General features: G+C 42.6%; 1 protein-coding gene, 1 long non-coding RNA gene and 1 pseudogene across 2 annotated transcripts in view; 1 reads left to right on the forward strand and 2 right to left on the reverse strand.

The window, feature by feature from the left end:
• Positions 1–1,232: 1,232 nt before the first annotated feature.
• On the reverse strand, positions 1,233–8,610 carry LOC114844703 (uncharacterized; annotated as a pseudogene).
• The window catches only part of LOC114844870 (vertebrate ancient opsin-like), a 37,988-nt gene continuing 24,277 nt past the window's right edge, over positions 8,495–22,205 (forward strand). Inside the window, exons 1-2 of the mRNA XM_029132532.3 lie at positions 8,495–9,166; positions 17,936–18,264. Coding sequence (XP_028988365.1) covers positions 8,794–9,166; positions 17,936–18,264 — 702 coding nt within the window. The 5' untranslated portion in view covers positions 8,495–8,793. The remainder of the gene's footprint in view (positions 9,167–17,935; positions 18,265–22,205) is intronic.
• Positions 14,987–16,727, reverse strand: LOC129603293 (uncharacterized). Its single transcript, XR_008693055.1, has 3 exons — positions 16,588–16,727; positions 15,530–15,631; positions 14,987–15,294 (listed from the first exon to the last, which is right to left on the reverse strand). It is a non-coding gene; the product is annotated as an uncharacterized LOC129603293 (long non-coding RNA).

Genomic DNA, 22,205 nt, shown 5'->3' on the forward strand with positions numbered 1-22,205 from the left:
TCGATCTGATTTTAAACTTGAAAGAGCTTGTCAGTTTCACTAAGAAAGGCTTTGTTTTGCCGAGAGCCGTTTAACTTCAGCTCAGGCTTGATTTCACCCAAGTGGGACTAAAACAGTCTCCCACTGTGCAGCGTGTCGTAAATGTCTCATCATTTGATTTTACGATTGGGTAAGAGATGTCAAACCATTAACCAGATTTGACATCACTGATCGCGCTGAGAAGCGAAGCACAGTAGTTCCCCGTGTGTGTTTTTCTTGGAGTGCAATAGTACTCCTGCAATGTATCAATAATAACATCCCAAAAGAGACACCGGCAGAGCCGTAGCTCATGGGGAACGCCGTGGCCCCTGCAGTGCACTCACCACATTTCTAACAAGACACACTCGGGTTTACAGAAAGGCCTATAAAAGTGATGGTTTTATTCAGGCTGTTTTATTCAGTCTGAGCAGAGCTGGAGCCGATGCCTGAGTATCAGCCTGTGAGCTGCACCTCAGGGGTTTGTGCTTCTGGCAGGTGTGACCGTGCCTTTCACTGCAGGGATGGAGCTGCGCTCTAACAGCAGGAGGTAAGGGTCAACAGTCGGCTTAACTCCTATTTTTCCCAATATTTAAACTGTTTGTCACATGCTCCTCTGTGTCTGTCCTTCTGGCTGTCGGGACCTGAATCACTAGAAAATGTTTTCATCTACCCCAAATGATATCACAGTAAAATAATTATGTATGAATAAATATGGACCCGTCTACTTTGCAATATGTGCTAAATATACCAGACCATAAACCAGATCAACCACCATACTGTCTTATCTGGGTCCAGATCAGCTGATCGTGGAAGTCTGGTGGTCTGATGTCCTCCATCCTCGTTAGGCCAAAAACTCTTTGGGGTTATTGCACTTGTACAGTAATATGCTACTGTATATGTTGTAATAAATTGACTAGATAGGCTGGCATAATTCAGCTCTGCACAGGTTGATTGAGGATGGACATGCACTTATTTTAACTTATTTTGATTTCTCTCCAACCGCATGGTGTTATGGCAAAAATTGTCTCTTCCTTATTTCTATGTCTCTTCCTTATTTCTATGCAGTTATTGTTCTGCAATTAATATCTTATGTTTTGTCTTACTGTATGCATTTGACATTTCACCTAGATTGTTCAATGGTTGTCTCTGCCTGATAGACTCTCAACTCTAGATCCCAAACCCAAGGTCGGGGAGTTGTGTCTCTCTCTGTTGAGACTTGGTGCTCCTTTCTCACAGATAGTTGGACGTCAGCGATGCAGGTGTGAGAATGTAAATATCTTCACACACACTGCGACAGGGAGGAGATGGTGCATGTAATTTGATTGGGTTAGAAAGACATTCCACCCTAGTCGGACAGAGAAGCTAAAAGGCAGAAGCAACTTGAGGATCGTGGGCTCTTTGCATCACACCTCCGTGGTGTGTGCACTGATCTCCCCAGCTGGTTTTTGGTTTGTTGATGTGCACGATCAACATCCATGCTTTTTATTTGCTTTCCCCATTATTTTTATTTTCTTTATTATTTCAATAAATCGCACAAAAGGACAACTCTCTCTCATCTACTTCTTTATGGAAAATTTCCACCACACATGGCATGAATTATAACATAACAAGTTGTGTTTCAGGGGGCTGTGTGGGACTCCTTCATTGCACCTGGACTACAAATCCACACGGGGTAATAGGGCAAGGGCGGAGGAGGCAGAGAACAAAATGGCGTGCACGTCGTAGCACACGTTTTGTCGCAGAGCAAAGCCCCTCATGTTGTGTGACCTTCCTCGTGCCTTTGCATCCTCCTTGGTCCTCATTTTCCTCTCAATTCATGTTCTCTCCTTGACTCCGAGGTAGTTTCGAGGCTTTCTGTCCTCCGCTGTTGGATGAAGTCTTGCATACAAAGATATACAGTACGTTGTGTGCTTGTAGATCATTTGCATGCAGGCCAGCTAGACTGAAGCGCAGCATCGAGCGCCACAGCTTCTACGATCTGTCCAGAGTCAGGATAAGCAGACCGGGAGTAATGATTTAATGCCTGTTAGGGAAACAATAACATCTGGGGAAGAGAAAACACAGTGAGTTATAGAAATGCATGAACACACACTGAAATTATAATATCTAGCAACAACAAAAACTTTGAAGATTAGCTCAATGTTGTCCTTGACCTCTGCCATGACTTGTTTACACACAAATAAAGGCTTGTTCATAACAAAGACTTTATATTGTACAGTTATTGAATTATTGATTATATGGAGTTTCACTTGACTTTTGACGTTTACAGGAAATTTCCAATTCTTTACCTATTTAACATATTCTTTTGGCATATACCTGACAGACATGGTTGCACATTTTTATTATTTCATCATAATTTCTGAGATCGTCTGGAGCAACAGTGAACGGCCCAGCTGCATGTCCCTGATCTTTTGGGGGTCTTCTGCTCCGAACGAGAGTCAATATGATGATAACAGTCTATAACAAAATACAGATAAGGGATAATGAGCATGAAGCAGCACTGAAGCTCAGCACCCGTTCTCCTATTTACATATTACATAGATTCTCTGTGACGACCTTCTGACCCCAAGTTAACTTTATCCTCCTGGACATCTCCTCAGGGGGCAGTGACCAAATTGACCTCGAAATCTAGGCAAAATACCAAGTGGCCAGTCCCAATGTGATGACTAAATGCTTGTGGTATTCACAATGGAGCCCAAGTGTCTTAATCCACCCCAATTAGGACTGTATACGGGAAACGTGTTGTCAGAGTAAATGTCGCTGTTCAGTTCTCACAGGCAATTACCTTGCTCCGGAGCAACAAGGGGGTGATTTGGAGGGAGAGGGATGAGAGCAGAGCCTCAAGGGGAAGAGGAACTTTCCTGCTTCGTTCCTGTAACTCTCCACGAGCAGAGGGTTGCAGAGTTTTTGACCAGTCATGCATAATTAAGAAGGCAGATTTATCACCAAGTGCCAGCATTTGAAGACACGCATTTGCTTGTAATTAGCAACTAATTGCTGACATTTTCATCTCACGCCGCTGTTTGGTGTGTCGCACTGTGGCCGTCTGTGTTGTCGCCAACTTGTATCCAGCCTAATCCAGATGTGCACAGAAGTGTCTCTTAAAAACTTTAACATCTGGTGGTACTTTGTCAGCGGGACGTGTAGAGTACACTGTTAAATATTTTGCTGTAAATTTACAGTAAATTACTGGCTACTAATTGCTTGACTTTTACAGTATTTTACTGCTTTAATTAATTAATTAATTTACAGTTATTTACTGTGACGTCACAGTAAGACAAGACACTAAATTAATGTGAGTTAACAGTATATTACTGTGATTTTACAGTAAATGGACATACTTTTTACTGTGATATGACAGTATGCTATTTTCAAATGTTTATATTCAACTGTTATATTACAGTAAAGGTTTTATGAGATTGCTGTGATGTTACAGCATATTGTGGAACAAGTAATATATTAAATTGTAAATTTACAGTAATTGTTTCATGACAATGCTGTGAGGTTACAGTATGCAATAATGTAAATGTAATGCAACTAGTAGCCAGTAATTAACTGTAAACTTACAGCAATATTGCAAATTTGATTTAGTTTAGGATCTAACAAGATATTACAAATCTAAAACAAAATTAACCAGAAAAAAAATTGACAATGGTAATATAAAGAAAAAAAAACACAATTTCTGTGACTTTTAGATTTGTTTTTCATGGCACAACCTTTTGCAACACTTAACCTGGTCACCTAATGAACAGGTGTCTATGACAGCCATTCAAAGTCAATTAATTTTCGAATGAAAGTGCAGAATTTTTGATTAATGGGTCCTTGCTGCCTCTTCGATTTTGACCCTTTCTCAGGATTTACTGTATGCCCAAGAAGCACCTGTAAAAACAAGATCAAGAAAAAAGTGTTAGTTATGGTGAGAAACTAATAATGTAAAAATGAGCTTATTTTTTATTTTTTAATAAACGTGACCTTTGGATGAATTCCAGGTTGCAGGAAGCATCATCAGCATACTGCATGTTGAAATTGCAGTAGCTGGCAAAGAGCGCTGCTAAGCCACCAGTAATGATGAGGTCCCATGACCAACTGCCCCTCAACAGACAGCATCCATGCACTTGGCTCTAATATGTTACCTTAAACAAATGAGAAAAACATATTGTAAAACATTGTGGCATACATTAAGACGTGTGGGACTTTGAAGTAATGTTTTATACAGTTTACAGGACAAACATCAAATGAGAATCTAAAGTGCTGTTTGAAAACTGTTTGTTAGTTTCCAAGGTAGCTGATAACCTTATATTATTTCTCTACTGCTGATTTAGTCCCTATACTTCCCATTATTTTGCTGTGCTTCACCTTAACCCTCTTTCACCACACAGTTACACTCCACCAAATTTGCCCTTTCTCACACCTCACCTCGGGGGGGGGCAGTTTTCCTATAGATATTATTATGTAGTTGCCTGCATAGGGTTTAGAGCTCTCATGCAATCTACATGCAGTATATAATAAAAATGAGAACATCAAACATCACCTTGGACAACCAAGCTTGGCGTTGTACGTAACCTCAATGTCCATTCAACATTTGTAGTTGTGGCACACGTCTACTATTACACACTGTATCTCCAGTATTACCTGTTGCAGTGTTTTCCTTGCACATTCTACTTAGATTAGGAAGTACACATAGTAGTACACACACACACACACACACACACACACACACACACACACACACACACACACACACACACACACACACACACACACACACACACACACAATAACTCAAAATTACTTATATCAGCAACAATCACCATGGCATCCTTGGGGTCTTTGAAGTATCCCATCACAAGCAAAAGAATGCATGAAGCCTTGTCTGAAGCATCTGGCTCAAAGGTAGTCAGGACATCTTTTACCGCTGGATGGCTTGGTTTGGTTGCTTGGAAGAACTCCAGAATTGTCATGTATTTGTTGTCCAATGCCTCTCGCAACTTTGTGATTATGGAAACATTGGTCAAAAGTTGAAAACGGGAAAACATGCCATGCAGTGAGAACAGAAGGCCATTCCTTTTTAACTGCTGTACAGTAATAGCTGGGGCTAATAGGCACACTATTAAGATGGAGGCGCTGGATGACGTAGGTCTTCTCTCAGCACCACCCGCCCCTAAACTTTTATCCATTACATGCCAATTTTGACATTTACATTGCTTATGAGCCTGTTTAAAATGAGAGGGTTTTAAATAAAGTGACAGACAGTAACATCAAATTTGATCTAAATCAAGGAAAATCTAGCGGTACAGGTCACAAGAGGAACAGCGTAGGACAAAGTAACAGATAACGAGTAACGCTAAAACATTCCAACTCAGATTAGCTAAACTTTGAGTTACAGTAATGCGTCAAAAATAGCAACAATTTTGAACCCTCCAACGTTTATGGTAATTATGAGTCCATTTGAAATAAGCGACTTCAAGCATAAATTTACCTTCAGTAATGCGAAGTTAAACTAACGTTAACATTACTTTGTACTCACATTATAAGTTTAGGCCCTGAATACTCTTTAGGCCATATCCAATCACTATTACATATTCAAATCTTAAGTCTTCTTGAAGAAAATTATATTGTATTACCGTTCCGACACTGCAGACAAGCGAAGAGAACACCGCAAATATAAAAATGTAGATGACCAATACCGCGAAAAGATACGCCTGCTGTAATTTCACAGTAAAATTTATAATACTGTATAATTTCAATTTCAATTCAATTTCAATTTTATTTATATAGCGCCAAATCACAACAAAGTTATTTCAAGTCACTACAAAGTAAGGTTTAAAACCTCACACAACTAAACCCAACAAATCCAACATACAGCAAGCATTTAATTTGACAGCAACAGTGGAGAGGAAAAACTCCCTCTCTAACGAGGAAGAAACCTCCAGCAGAACCAGACTGGATGTGGGCGGCCATCTGCCTCGACCGGTTGGGGTGAGAGGATAGAGAGAGAGAAAAGCACAGCAACAGCAACAAGCAACAACAAGCAACAACAAAGCACAGGCAGGATGGTAGGACCAGGGACTGGATGCAGGCAGGATGGTTGGATCCGCAGCTGCCCATCACAGACACCAAACTTTGAGTCCAATGATACCTGGAGAGAGAGTGGGGAGAGAGAGAGAGAGAGAGAGAGAGAGAGAGAGAGAGAGAGAGAGAGAGAGAGAGAGAGAGAGAGAGAGAGAGAGAGAGAGAGAGAGGGAGAGAGGAGAGAAGCACAACTACTGGAGAGAAAAAGACAAGGTTAGTTAAACATGGGACAATGATGGGAGGTTATTGGACAGAGGAGGTAGAAGGAAACAGAGGAGCTCGGTGTATAAATTAAGTCCCCCAGCAGTCTATGTCTATTGCAGCTTAACTAAGAGATGGTTCCTGTGACTAACAATATTTGCCAGTGACCTGAACCATCTCTAACTATAAGCTTTATCAAAAAGGAAGGTTTTAAGCCTAATCTCAAAGGTGGAGAGTGTGTCAGCTTCTCGAACCTGAAGAGGGAGCTGGTTCCAGAGGAGAGGAGCTTGGTAGCTAAAAGCTCTGCCCCCTGTTCTACATTCAAACACTCTAGGAACCACAAGTAGCCCAGCGCTCTGAGAATGAAGTGTTCTGCTGGGAGCATAATGAACTATGAGGTCTTCAAAATAAGAAGGAGCTTTATCATTGAGTACTTTGTAGGTGAGTAGGAGAATTTTAAATTCTATCCTACATTTTACAGGCTGCCAGTGCAGAGAAGCTAATGTAGGAGAAATGTGATCTCTCTTTCTAAGTCCTGTCAGAACTCTGGCTGCAGCATTTTGAATAAGCTGTAGGCTTTTTAAGGAGCTGTTAGGATATCCTGTGAGTAAGGAGTTACAGTAGTCCAGCATAGAGGTAACAAATGCATGGATCAGTTTCTCTGCATCGCTCTGAGAAAGGATGCTTCTGATTTTAACTATATTTCTAAGGTGGAAGTAGGCGGTTCTGGAGATTTGTGTAATGTATGATGTAAAAGAGAGATCCTGGACAAAGATGACACCAAGGTTCCTCACAGTAGAATCTGAAGCTAATGTTATGCCATCCAGGGTGGCTATCTGACTCAATAGTGTCTCTCTCAGATTTTTAGGCCCAACAATAAGAATCTCGGTTTTATCTGAGTTTAGTTGAAGGAAGTTTTGGGACATCCAGGATTTGATGTCTTTTAAACAACCCTGAATTTTGACTAGTTGTTCTGTTTCATTTGGTTCCAAGGACATATATAGCTGAGTATCATCTGCGTAAAAATGAAAATTAATAGAATGCTTTCTAATAATCTCACCTAATAATAATACTGCCAATCTCACAATTAAAACCTGTAAAAATCCACGTCTGTTGTAATTTCACAGTAAAATTATTACTACTGTATTTTACTGCTAATTTCACAATTAAATACTGTGAAGTGACAATATTGTATTTTATTGTGAAATTTCACTGTTAAATACTGTAAAACTCTGGTAATATTTTGCAGTGTATGTAACAGATCAGAGGCACAACACTGGTCCACAATGTGCTTGTTTGGTTCCTGAGTCGACGCTCTGGATCAACCCAACCTGAACCTCAGGCTGTGTTGTCTACAAATCCGGCCACAGCTTCTCCCACAGAACGTGAAGCCACCGCAGAGGCTGGAGGTCCGACAATCAGCATGTTTTTAGCATTTTGCCTTCTCCTCGTTATTTCAGTGTGAAACAGGAGTCCCTCGAGTGAACGCCTTCGGTGCTGACAGATGGAAAAATAGGATTACATTTCACGAATACAATGGACCGAGGCGGGGGGAAGAAGGAAAAAAGCAATTGGACAATGGAAAATCAACTGAAATGCATTTCCTCTGTGAAAAGCGAATCACGTGCCAAATGTCCCAACATATTGATATTTATGACATATGTGGCCATTGGCTGAATCTAGATTCATTTACACATCTCTTATTTAGAACCACAGCAAAGCTTGAATTATTATTTACTTAATTTTTAACAAAAAAATAAAAGATTATTCATCACCAATATCTTTCCTTAGTATTCGGAATTTTAAAGCATTTTGATTCTGGAGCTACATTTTTTACTTTATTGCAGCAAATGACATCCCACAGCATCGCGTTCCTACACCATTTATTACAAAGCTGCAATTAAAACCCACGTTGGAGCGACTGATCGCTCCACTCTGGCCGTTTTCAGCACCACGGACAGCGCTAATAGGCGCTCAATGGGCAACTACTGAAACCTAAAGGTCTACACTTGTTCAGTGGGCGTCAACGTCTTCGAGCCACGTGATACTCGTCTGAACGGTTTGTTGCTGGGTTTCCACGCCGCTTCCTCTGTCCACCACCACCTCCTTCTCCTCCGCCCAGACGTCATCTGCTGGAGAGCGGGCAACGGAGGTTTAAATGCGTGCAGAGTGGGAAGGCGTCTGCTTGGAGTGAGGGCTCGAGTGCCACACGGTGAAGCAAAGCCTAAACAAACTTTCCTAAAATCTTCGCGCACCCCCTCCCTTCAGCTAAGACACAAACTTTCGGCATCCCCACCAAACTAATTAAATACTGGCCATGTTTCCTTTTGGCGTTGGTTCCCTTTTGCGTATTAAAGCAGACACTGTTGCACTCTAGGAACTGCATTTGTCATTATACTCTTTTTTCCGTACAGAAAAACACATGTAAACAGCATCTCCGTTGTTGTTTACCCCGCTGCACCGTGGGCGCACAGCGTGGCACCGTCGTGACACCGGACTGCAATGATCGTGTCTAACGTGAGTCTGAGCGGCTGCGCGGGGGTCAACAGCGCTCTGTGCGCCGAAGCCGGGGAAGGACATCAGGCGGGCGTCGCGTACCCGACCACCCTCACCCCGACGGGGAACCTGATCGTGGCTGTGTGTCTGGGTTTCATCGGCACTTTCGGACTTACGAACAACCTGCTGGTGCTCGTGCTTTTCTGCCGCTTCAAGATGCTGCGGTCGCCCATCAACTTGCTACTGATTAACATTTCCATCAGCGACCTACTGGTGTGCGTACTGGGGACTCCGTTCAGCTTCGCGGCCAGTACGCAGGGAAGGTGGCTGATAGGGGACGGCGGGTGCGTTTGGTACGGCTTCGCCAACTCCCTCTTTGGTGAGTAGAAACGCGGAGTCTGCTGGCGGATGGCCATATAGGGTGTGCCGTTTGGTTTTTGTTAAAGTGGTGGATTTATTTCATTTCTCGCCTGACGCGTTCGTGGCGATTGGCAGAACACACGAATTCCACGCAAAGCACTGTGTTGGAGGTTTGTGTTTGGAAGGAATTGGAAATAGGCTTCATGCATTTGAGTATGTTCGCGCGTCGTCCACTTCCACACGGACGCTAATTGGATTGCGCTGTGAGAAAATGACAGCTGTGTTTACACAAAATTAGAAAACGTCAGACTGAGTAATTGACCAAGATTCGATTTATGTGATTCACTCGCTGTAATTTCGACCATCCCGCAGTGTGTATGAGCGTGCACACAGTTTTCATACAAATTTCGTCTGACAAACAGCAAGAGCCAATAAGTCGGAAGAGGCGATGCGACATTGATGGACGTAAACCTTACGAGACGGTGCAAGCGCAATCACACGTAAACTCACGGCGCTGCCTGCACCCGCGATTGCGCAGGTTTGGTAGGGGTGAGCGGCTCTTCGTGGTGCGGTTATTGTCACCGTCTCCAGCTGTGGCAGACCGTTGGTCCACTTCCACAGCATCGATCTGGGCGTTTAGAGTGGCACGTGGGGTCGTTAAGCGCTCCCTCGCATGGTGCTTCATTAGTCATTAGTTCGGATTCGATTAGAAACTTTAAAAACGCGTCGCTGGTTTAGGCGCAGTGAAACAAATGCGCGCCACCACGTATGGCTCAGTGTGCCTGACGCATAAGACAGCTTAATCACTGTTCCTCAAGCTGTCAGCGGCGGTCTGTGGCCGGCCTGGCGGGCTGTGGGGACCGGGTTACGGCCCAACAGCAGCAGGCTGGGACGGGCATCACCAGGCTGGCGCGTAACGAGGGCGGCTCTTCCTTTGGATGGGAGCGCCGATATCAATGCAAATTGCCCACAAAGAGGCAACTGAGGCAAACTCGCAATAACCTGAAGGTGGGCCAGACAGGGCGCAGAGAGAATGAGCCTCGAATTTACTTCTATATTTGCTTTTCCATTTGCTTGCAAATGATAACAACAGCCACATTTCCACTCTACAGTTGTGTGTTAAACTCTGCTTTTAGGAGCAGGGTCTCAGAGTTAATGTGAGTATAATACCTTAGAACAAGAGTCCTGCTCGTTCTTGCACCATTCAGTTTAAGTGGTTGTTTTGCAGTGAATAAGTTTGTAGAGGAAAAGCAGATGGGGATGAGATGACTTTTCTAAGACCACCTGCTGAAAATTTATCTCATGTTTCATGTGCTGCCTCAAAAGTGTCCCATAAAAGTCTGTACAGTACTGTATATATGCCAAATACTATCAACACATTACATGTGTTGATATTATTTGTAGAATAATGTAATATAATGTAAACAGAATGTAATAATGTAAACACAAATCCCTGTCAGCAGCCACAGCATTTTTATTTCTGATCCAGGGCCCAAACATCTGATCTTTAGCAGAGGTTAATTCAATATGAAAAGGTTAGCAGCTACACAACACCCATATGAGAAGAAACAAGGCAAAGATGAAGTTGGAAGGAAAGATTTTAGGCATTTGTCTTTTGTATAGTTAACCTGCTTAGGAAGACAAAACGAACAGAACATAACCACAAAATTAAAAGCTGAGAAGCCACTGAAAACACATCTGCAGCTCTGTGGCATCATCCAAATGCTACTGATCGACCTCACCCTCACCTCTTTGCAGGAATTTCCTTCTCTTTGTTGGCATCCTGCCATGTCTTCATATTTTACAAGCCTTGGTTGCTGCTTTGTGGTCATTTTCCCTTTGCCCTTACTGGTCATTTTGAACCATTTCAGGTAATTAGGTATGTTTTTATGTTTTCTTTGCATCAGTGTTGAATCTTTTAATGTTTTCTGTTGGTTTGTTAATATTTCACTGGTCAAAGGGTCAGCAGGGTTTCCCTCCCTGGCTGCTTTGCTGCTTTTCTATTTCACTGCTAAACTCTTCAGACACAACCAGCTCTTCTCAACTGAATGTTTCTCGAATCTTCCCCTGGGGTTTTCAGCCGTAAACTGAATGAATTAGATGTTATTCAGGTGTCTCGTGCTTTCATCTGATTTGACATCTTGCCAACTCAGGTTTTACACCAATATTGAGTGATAGCTATAGATGTAACACGCGTTTATAAAGTGCTGCCTGGGTTCTCCAAGCTCTAAACATTTTAGATAGGAAGAGTGTGTTGGTGTGTGTAGGGAGAGAGAGAGAGAGAGAGAGGTGTGCTGTACTGGTTATAGACGAGTAATTCCACAATTGGCGCATAAAAACTGAATGAAGAACGAATGACGGACGGCCATAGAAAAAGAAAGTGAAACAGATTGTTAAAATGAATAATAGGTCAAGTAATCGCATTGGACAAATCTCTATGAGGCTTCTCAAATGATCAATGTACCTTTAAATGAGAGGGCATCAAAATACATTGTTCTTGTAGCGTGGTGTCAGGACAGTGTTGTTAGCCTTTCTGCGCCAACGTCACATTGATTTTTGAAGCTAAAGACAGGAACATATGTGAACAAGCTTTAACCCCTAGCTTTTTCAGCCTCTTGGTACATTTAGCTGCTTCCCCTCTTTGTGCATTGTCCTGTCACTAAATGAATAAAAGTCTCCCATCACAGTGCGGAGGAATCGGAAACAACCTTATTTTGATGTCCTTTGGCTTCAAGCCAGTGTGTGTCTGTGCTCTGTTGACTACAGCCTGCTTCCTCGCCTTGTGCTGCATGCACATACGCTTCCCTGGACACATGCAAACTAAAAGTATGGACACAGAGAAGGGTAAACATCTAAAAAGGAGAGAAAATCATGTGGACACACACACACAGAGGGTTTAGATTTTAGCAGAAAGCTGAACAAGCTTGCGGGCCATGAAGGTCAGAGCTGCTAATGAGCTGCTGAAAATATGGAGTCAGAGAGCTAAAGTGTGTTGTTTTCATTGACAGCTGTCTTGTTCTAGTTGTGTGAGCTACTGAAGAGTGTTGAAGACATCTTTGATTGTGGCAGCCTATTAGTGGCAACAGGCTGATGTCGCCTATTATCGTGCAGCTTCTGTGTGTCAAAAAGCAGCAAAACAAGACAAGAACAAAAAGACACACATTAAATGTTTCATAATGAAAAAAGACACTTATCTCCTGTTTTGAGCACTAGAAGAAAAAAGGGACTGATCTAATTTTAGGTGGTCTGAAGCGGAGCAGGTGCCTTCTCACTATGGCATTAGATGCCTTACACACACATTTAGGTGGTCCTCAACCACTGCCCAACCTGAGGAACAGCAGTGAAGCACTGTTTGCCAGGTGGTTATCATGTTTATTAAATGCTCCACTGTGTTATTAAGAGCAATATCATGACAGAGACCTTAATTAATTTTTCTTTTATTTAAAGATGCTGGATACATTTACAAACTTAACATCTCTCCAAGCTCGCTTTTACAGGGTGTCGGCGCGAGCAAAAAAAGTGGTATTTATCAAAGTTGCGCAGGCACAGCTTCCTCCAACTAACAATGATGAATCTCACACATTCCACATTCACCTGCTCGCCCGTGTTCAGGCTCATTTACATACAGAAACACCTCCAAAATGTCAAACACTGACAAGCACAGCCCTATAAATCCTGCTGGCCTTAATGTAACGAGGCACATGTGGACACGGGGGAAATAAATCTCAAAAACATCAGTGACAACCGTATTACGTTTAGCATTGTGCTCAATAATTCATTTCCCACCTTCACTCTCCACCAGTTCCACAGTGTGTTCGTGTGCCGTGAGGAAATCTGCATACTCGTGGCTTACGCAGGAAACTCTATGCTCAGGTGATAAATGAAAGCCCCGGACTCTGACATGCAACACTACAAATAAAGTAGTAATAATTAGTCACGGATGAACATGACCAGCTCTTAACCTGGATCCCAAACTCTAATTCCAGGAGTGGAACCGCATTTAAAGTCTACACTTCAATATGAGCAAAAACTCTTGGTCAGTTCACTTTTTTAGAAAAAGGTGCTGTGACAAAATTAGATGGAAAAGTTACAAAACCAAAAGATAAAGTATTTAATGTAATGACTCTCTGGGCTTGTGAGCCTGTTTGTGACAAAAATCCAATCATACAGTAACTGCAGAAAGGGCTCCCTGATGAAATGTTCCCACTGAGCTGAGCGCAGCACCAAGATTGTTTTATTTTTCTTAGGCCCTCAGAGTTTGTGGCAGAATGATCAGACTCACAGTAACTTTGCCACAGCATTTTTTCAATTCCCACATCTTCTAAAAGTTGTCTGTCTGTCTCTTGAACTCATGTTTCTGATGGGCGATGGTAAAAATGATTAACAGAATTACCCACCAGTATTGTTTTAATGTCCTGCTCAGTAAACGAATGCCTGTCCCAGGTCTGAAAAGTCTGGTGCTGACGTCCACCTTCTGTATAAAGACATAGATGTTAGCTCCAGCTGTGCTTCTGGATCCCTTTAAGCTTGGGAGACCTTAAAGGAGTCATATCATGCTTTTCATTCTAAAAAATATTAGACTTTAATGTCTCAGTAAGGTCTCTGTAAATTTTCATCCCATAAAACCCTTTAGATCGTCCACACTGCCCCTGTCAATGTGTGGTTTTCACTCTCCATCAGCAAACGCTGTGTTTTCTGGGCGTGTCGCAAGTGAAGCTGCTCACCACACCTCTGGGCGGAAGCGCATACCTTTTTTGTTGTTGTTGTTTTTTTAAATTGGCTCCATGGATACGAGCCACCGCACGGTTAGGATACAATAGGTGGCAGTAGTGCGACATTGAGAATGCAATCCACCGCAATCCTCCACAGAAGAAGAAGACCCACTACAGAACTGCACGACATTAGTCAGCTAGTTCGTAGCGTAGTAGAACCATACGTCTACGATCCCGAATCTGACCCTGAAGCTGAAAAGGAGGCTGTTGAAGTCACCACATTTCGGCTGATGCAAGATGTGTCTCATTGGTAATGTCGCATTTACTTCAATTTAATTGATTTATGTAATTTGCAAAGCGACTAGCGGTTGCTAATGCGAATGCTAAATGGCGTGTGCAGCTTCAATATTCACAACACGACTTACCTGGAAAACTCTCGTTAATAGAAAACACTACTTTAGCTTACATTATACAAATAAATAAGTTTGAGAGCATAGCTGAAATAATATAAATACATTTTACATTTACACATTTCACTGTTTTTGTCTTACTTGTGCTGCTGCTCTGACAATTTTATTTAAAAAATGTGCATTAATATTTAGAGCAATCACTGCATGACCTACCTGGGAACAAAAAGCATTGGTTCAAATTATATATTGACCTAACGTATTTTTACTGCTTTTAATTATGTTTTTTGTCATTCATGATAAATTTGACAGTAATATGTCTCTGTATCTAAAGTTGTTACAGGTATCTAGTCTACAGAGGCTAGTGAGCTGGTGCTGAGGATTCCTGGGGTGAAGAATCTGAGTTGCCATCTCTTCATGCTTGGGTTGTAGATGAAGGCAGTTTCCTGATGGATAAAACACTAAAACACTCATAGTATGATTGATGTAGACCACCTGTAGAATAACTCCTTTACCGTTTGAGTAAAAATGTGTTTTTTGTGAGTGCAACACTCATTAAGAATTTTTTTAACTTTATTTATATATAATTTATATGCGTTTTATTTATGGCCGCTTCAACTTTATAGCTTACCATATTAGAAAGAGAAAAACATGTAATTTCAATACTATGATTTCCTAAATAAGTGTTTTCCCTTCAGAAACAGAGTTCAGTGAAATACATAATAGTTAAAGCCAACTTTATTGTAAACCAAAAAAATACACCACTACTCCAAAGCTAGAACAAACTGTTACCTTCACACTCCAATGTGCAATGTATAGGTTACTGAGTTAATTAAGAAGTCTGGGGGTTTGAGGACGAAGGAGAAGCTTTTGCAGGGCCTTGCAGACGAAATGCATGAAAGTAGGGTAAACAGGGAGATGTGGTGATCCTTGTTCTCATCACTATTTGGAAGACTGAGCGGAAGCAGTCCTCTACCAGATGGAAGCTGTGGCTGTCCTTACCATCACCTCATCAAAACAAAAAGGTACTGCAATCAGAATTGTAGATTAGTGAAATGTTCATTATTATGTAGGTCAAAACCTTCTCTAATGTAAGAGCACACAATACCAGACAAAAAATTAAACCAAACAAGAGGACAGGCCTGTCTGTGCTAAAACAACATATAAACAGTTGTTACAATTCAAATATAAAATCTAAACAGTATATACCAAATAAAATCTTCTATTGCCTATCTTACTGTTGGTACATACAAACTTACATACCTTCACTCCTGAGCTGGGCAGCAGATGTCTGTGTACCAACAGTCTGCAGTGATTTCTCTGTTTGACAGCCTCCTTGCATGTGGGCAACTGGGATTTGCCCTCCTACAGTATAGAAAAGACTGTTACATTTACTGTAAATTGTATTGGTCCTACAAATATAATGGCTATGGTACAAGCTATCGGTAACTGACCAGATAAGCAGCAGGTATTGTAGAGATGTGACTAATTAGCAACTAAGCTTGAAACACAACACAGTAATCATTCCAACTAATCATGTTAGAATTTGATAGAACAATGACATAACCCCAAATCACAAGTTGATTTAGGCTGGACAGGACGGGGTAATAAACATAACCGCGTTCATCTGCAGGTTCTTTTTGTAGCGATCGACCAGCTGTAGCTCTAAAGTGCAAAGGCCTGAAGACATGCTAACGGCTAACGCAACACAAACAGGAGCGGCCGCACGTCAACAGGACAAAAGCTCGATCCACCGCTTCCTGCCTGTCGCCGATCGAAGGCCCATCGCTATTAGCTGTTCCCCACACAGGTGTGTGGTTGCACCAACTCAGAGTAGCACATTTGAAAGGGACAAAGGCTCAGTTGACTCACTGTAGCCGTTAGCGACGCTAGCGATTAGCTTGTCTCACATGTGGGTTACTGCATTTTAAACAGACCCAACTAACATATTTAGATATCACAAGTATCAAGCACAAACTTACTACAGCGAGCTAGATCCACCGCTTCCTGTCTGTCGCCGCTGGAAGGGCGATAAAGATCAGCTGTTCCCCACAGGTGTATGAGATTACAGAAAAAGGACAGACGCTAGACCCACCGCTCCCTACGTGTAGCCGCTCGGTGCCGTTAGTCATTAGCTTTTCTCCACACAGGTGTGTGGCTGCAGGAGCCCACATGAGCACATTTGAAGGGGACAAAGGCTCGGTCGAATGGCTGTAGCCGTTAGCATAGCTAGCTAGTAACTTGCCTCACACATAGGTTACTACATTTTAAACGGACAAACTAACATTTTAAAACATTATAAATATCAAGCATGTACTTACTTCAGTGAGTGGATGACGGACTTTAGGAATAGGTCCTTTTTTTCCAACAGGAGCCGTGAAACAAATCCAGCATTGTACGCACCCTCGTTTGAAATGCACATACGTATAAATGCTGAGGCAGTGTTTCTGGCACCGGTCCGTTAAAAATAAAAGTGACCCACAAATCCTCACTTGTTGATCCCTTGTTAAAGTGAATAGACTTTGGTGTTGGTTAGAACACCCAAGAACCGAACTATTTCTATGGGAGGACTTGGGCGCTGCCGTGCTGGTCTGTTCACGGTGAGTGAGAGGGGGGAAATGGCGGAAGTCCAGTTTTGGTTCGGGATCATTGTGGGGGTGGTGGTTCAGGATTTGCAAGGAGAACTTTCAACCAGTGTGACGACAACTGGGACACGGCCTCAGAGTAGGTCGTGGCTGTTTTCATTGGATGAGAAAATTTACGTTTTCAAAATGTGAAAAAAGCAGGAAATGCATTTCTACCGTGCTCAGTGTGTGTATATGTGACCCATAGAGTCATAGGGACGCTCCAAAATGTCTAAAAAGTGGATTTTGCATGATATGGGCCCTTTAAAGTAATTCAGCAGGCAACTTAATAAATCGGAAACATCCAGTGAAGTAAAACACAACGTGTGTTCTATTAGTCAGCGAAAAAAAAAGAGGGAGAAATGTTGCTCAGAGCCTTCAATCACGGACCTAAAATCTGCTTCTCTCTCTCCTCGTTTTCGCTCGTATTCATTCATCCTGCTGTGGAGTTACAGCTTCAACGCCCTCCACTGCTTCTCAAAGCAGCGTCCATTTCAGGTCCACTTCACTGACCCCCACCCCCAAAAATCTATGGGCATTATAGATGGACCCTCGGACCGCGAGGGCTTCAAAACAAATAGCAAACATACAGTAATATGAAAAGGCGGAGGAATCGCTGCGGCTCCGGGCGCCTCTGAGTAATACAGACAGATATTGAGATCGGGCGCGAGCGTTTAATGAGCTCTCGCGCCGAAAAGAGAGCTTCACCGGGACATCTTTGCTGCGTTGCTCTCGTCAGACGGGTGGTAATTTACAGTAGCGTGGATCTGCTCCGGTCCCCACGTGCGATGCGAGCGATAGTTGCTAGCTTGCTATAGTTTTATTATGCTGCACAGTTTGCTCCTTTCTGTTTGAGATCACACTGAAGATTAAAAACAACAAGCGGCTCGTTTCATCAGGGCTTTCACTGAGAGCCTGTGCATTTCTCAGCTGCTAGAGGAGACAAACATCTTATGTCATCTTCTTTTTAACACCCTCATAATTTCTGCGTGCGTGCTCACTGATGCTAAAGTTGCCTGTGTGTCTCCTGTTCACCCCGGTGCAGGCATTGTGTCCCTCATCTCCCTCGCTGTCCTCTCCTATGAGCGCTACAGCACCATGATGGCCCCCACTGAGGCCGATTCCTCCAACTACCGTAAAATCTCCCTGGGCATCGCCTTGTCCTGGGCCTACTCCCTCTTCTGGACCTTGCCGCCGCTGTTTGGCTGGAGCCACTACGGCCCAGAGGGGCCTGGGACCACCTGCTCCGTGAACTGGACGTCCAAGACGGCGAACAACATCTCTTACATCATCTGCCTGTTCGTTTTCTGCCTCATTGTTCCGTTCTTTGCCATCGTGTTCTGCTACGGGAAGCTCCTGTGCGCCATCAGGCAGGTAAGGCACCGTGGAATCTTCTACAGCAAACATGTAACTACAGTACTTACAACCAAATATTCACCAGTGCTTTGGTGACAATGGCTTCAACAAATTATTAATTATTATTAATAATTAAAAATTAGTCAAAACTCTAACATGGGCTCCAGCATTATAGAGTGATCATCATGAAAAAATGATTGCTTTTATTAGCACAGGAGCTTGGGAGAAAGATTTGATTTTATGACGTTAGAAGTTCAAGCAACACTCTGTCATTGCAGAAACAGACGCATAAACCCAATTACCGCAGGTTGTGCCCCTGATAATCACATAATGTATTTACAGTATATACAGTAATTTCTGTGCTCACTCTTTGATTTTGGACGACCCCCCCCCCCACACACACACATACACACCGAGTTACAGTGGCTCCACACTGAAATGACTCTGGGTGCCGTCACCGTGGGCTGTAGTCAGCTCCTGGGTTGCGTTTTTCACTGGATTCATTTTGAGAATGACTCGTGCAAGAGCATCACCGTGTGTAATAGCCCCTGATCTACTGTCTGACTTATCAGCCAAGGGGTTAGCGTCTTACCTGTCTACCGTGATTTGGTGCCAATACAGCTCTGACTACAGACGTTACCAGGCCTGGATGTGGTCAGAGGTCACGTTTGAAGCGTTCTCTCAAATGATGCATGAGATGTGCTTCCTTTAGTTCTGTCCTGATCTGCCCAGTGCTTTGCATCTGACCTGAGAGCAGCATTTCCTATTCCCTGATTATTCGTGGAAGGTAAAACTGCTTTTTGTTGTAGTGTTGCTCCTGGTGAATTGTTGATAGCGATAGTTCCCTCCCCTCAAGCAGTTTTAATTCATTTTGGCCCTAAGAACACTGTTATTGTTGAGGCTGCTGATGTAGCCGTGCAAATGCGGTTGATGATTATTTTATATCACATTTATCCTTTGCTCTGTCTGTCTGTTCTTTGTCGCGCTAAGGTCCTCGAGGAATCAGATTTCATTACCCTGCAAAAATGACATAATTGCTTAAGAGACCTTGGCTGCTGCAGGCAATGCATATTGGCAGGAAGGGAATTCTGCCCATCAAGACCTTACTGCCACACGTGCATGTTTTGAAACAGTGATTTGGATCAGTCACCATTTTTGCAGCAATAAATCAAAATAAAATGGCCTGGAGTGATTGTTTCCAAGTGTGTCCTGCAAGGTGTGGATTTGTTCAGCTACAATTGCACGTGATACCATCCAATACAACTATTGTATAGGCTGTAGTTCTGGTCCATTGCTCACTGGATGAAGATGAGCATTTACAAGATGCATCCCACTGACATACATCCTGTGTATTTGTCATGGTATATGTGTAGATGATATATAACCTCCATACAGTAAGTCGACTGCCTGGAAGAATATGAGGGGTGACAGGGGAAAGGCTGCGTTTGCTTTCTCCGGGGAAGCTGCGCGCTCATGCACACCCAGACTTGGCAACACACACACACACACACACACACACACACACACACACACACACACACACACACACACACACACACACACACGCACACACATCACCACAGAGAGCCCAGAGAGCAGTTTTTTTTCTAGGATTATAACTCACTCACCTTCTCTGAGCATCATATTGTCTCAGACAAACAGTGACAGTGTGTGTGTGTTTGCATAACCACGCTGTAACCCTTAAGACTATTTTGTCTTAAGGGTTTTTTCCTCCCTCTCAGGTTCCTTTGTTTTTTTCATTTATTGTCTGTCTTTTTAGAAAGCATCTATACAGTAGTTCTACAGTCAGTAGAGATGAAACAGGCCAGAGAAGTATCAGTGTTAGCTAGATTCCCATTTTGTCTGTCTTCACTACCTGTGTTTTTGTTGCACTCAAGCTCTTTGTCCTTTTGTAAATGTTTTTTTTTATATACTGTATTGCTCCTTGTGCAGTGATATGTGCTCACTCAGAATCAGCTCTATAGTCCTATAGTCCTACTTTTAGGTCGTGTTGAGTAACAGCGGCTGGGACAGATAAAATCAACTTATCTATTGTTAAAACGCTTGAACTCCCCGATCTAATAATGTGACGATCACTAGAGTCATCCACTGGGGGAATCTTGAACTGAGGCTGAGTCCTGTCCAGCTAGCCGGGTGTTTGGCTTCCATTTACTGTGAGGCCTTCTATAACACGGCTGGCAGGGCGCGGTGAGATGAGGTGGAGGGCTACACATTGTGTTAGAAAGGAATGAAAGTAAGCTGTGTGGCGCTTCTGACACCTGTATGTTAAGCTGACTGGGCACAGCTTAGAAATATTACGTTCTTCACACTGGACCTGTGGCTTAGATGACTACTAGTGTGTGCCCTGGCCTCAATCCTAGCACCGTGAAGGCTTGTACGCAGCAGGACTCCTAAAGTTGGTCATCTAGTTGACAACAAATACAGAAGAAACATCTTGCAATATATATTCAACAGCCGTTAAGGCCTCAACATTTAACCTCTGTCACAGACCAGTCACCACAGAGTATTTGGCAACTAATTAACACCTTGGAATATTTTAAGATCACAGTTATTATTAGGATGTGAGAGAATTTTAGGAAAGATTGATTTCAAGAGAAAACAGAGAAACATGGTGTTTGTATGTTGTGTGTTCGTCTCTTTTCATTGTTCATTGTTGTGAGCATTTGGTTGTGTACATAGAAGTAAATACTCCTGTACAGATCCAGTATTTGAAGCTATGCAGGCTTTATTTACATAACAACCCAGAACCTGTCTGAGTTTGGTGGAACAACATTTTCCCTGGTCTCTGTTGATGCTTTCATGGCAGCAGGCACATGGAGTCCTGTTTTTTTATTTTTTGGTAATGACTCACTTTGGATCAGGACAAATGAACTGCGCGTCCTCCTTTCCCTGCCCTTTGAAAATGAGAACTCCCAGCACCGCTACCACATCACTGTCCCATTAGAGAGCAAGAGCAAGAGCAAGAGCAGAAGCTGCACCGCTTCCAACCTCCAACCAAAGCTGCTGTGCATCACTAATGCAAAGCCACCTGCTCAGACTTACTGAGTGGTGGAAACGTTTCTTGCATCAGCAAGATTGATCATCACTAGCATATATAAAGTGCAGCATCGTGATTTCATATTAATGATACCAAACACATGAGGTGTACATGCTGAGCTGGTTTGAAGAGCTGGAGATACTTGATGCTTGAGCACAGCACTTGGATTTGGTTAAATAAATATTATCGAATTTATTAATATACTGTAGGAGTAGACATAACTAATTAGACAAATTGTTACATGTTGGCAGTGTTATTGCCCAATTTAACTCTCTCTAATCAAAGCTACTGTACTTGGTTTCACCACCAAGTTCATCTTCATTAAACTAATATTCCTACAATGAAAATATCACCAGTGTAATAATTTAAACCATCATCCCATAGATTTTAGATAGACTGCTTCAGCAAAGTGACAATGTTACAAAACACTAGACACACAGACTGACTGACTGTCTGATTGTAAATTCTTCAGACACTAGAGGCCGGCAGATGGACTCAATCCGTTAATGGGAAAAGAAAAGTATTGGGCAGTGGCCAGACAGATGGACAGGAGGGAAAACCCCCAGGCACTAGACACTACACTACAAGATGACTACACTACAAGACACTACAAGATGAATACTTTAATGGAAAATGTGATGAAGACTCGTGGAGAAGACATAACTATGTCCTAACACATCACGACATACATGAAAGACAGGAAAAGAGCACCTCCATACAACCTCCATACAAACTAATAGGTGAACTCAGGTAGGAGCATGAACAGGTCACGAACAGACAAGCGTGGTGTGTGTGGAGGAAGTCCATAAATTTTTTCTAATTGACATAATGTCTAACAAGAAACCGAAAACAGGAAAGGGGAGACAGGAAGTGATATAACAACCAACAGCTCCACCAGAGG

Source organism: Betta splendens, chromosome 17, assembly GCF_900634795.4.
Source record: "Betta splendens chromosome 17, fBetSpl5.4, whole genome shotgun sequence".
NCBI classification, from domain to species: domain Eukaryota; kingdom Metazoa; phylum Chordata; class Actinopteri; order Anabantiformes; family Osphronemidae; genus Betta; species Betta splendens.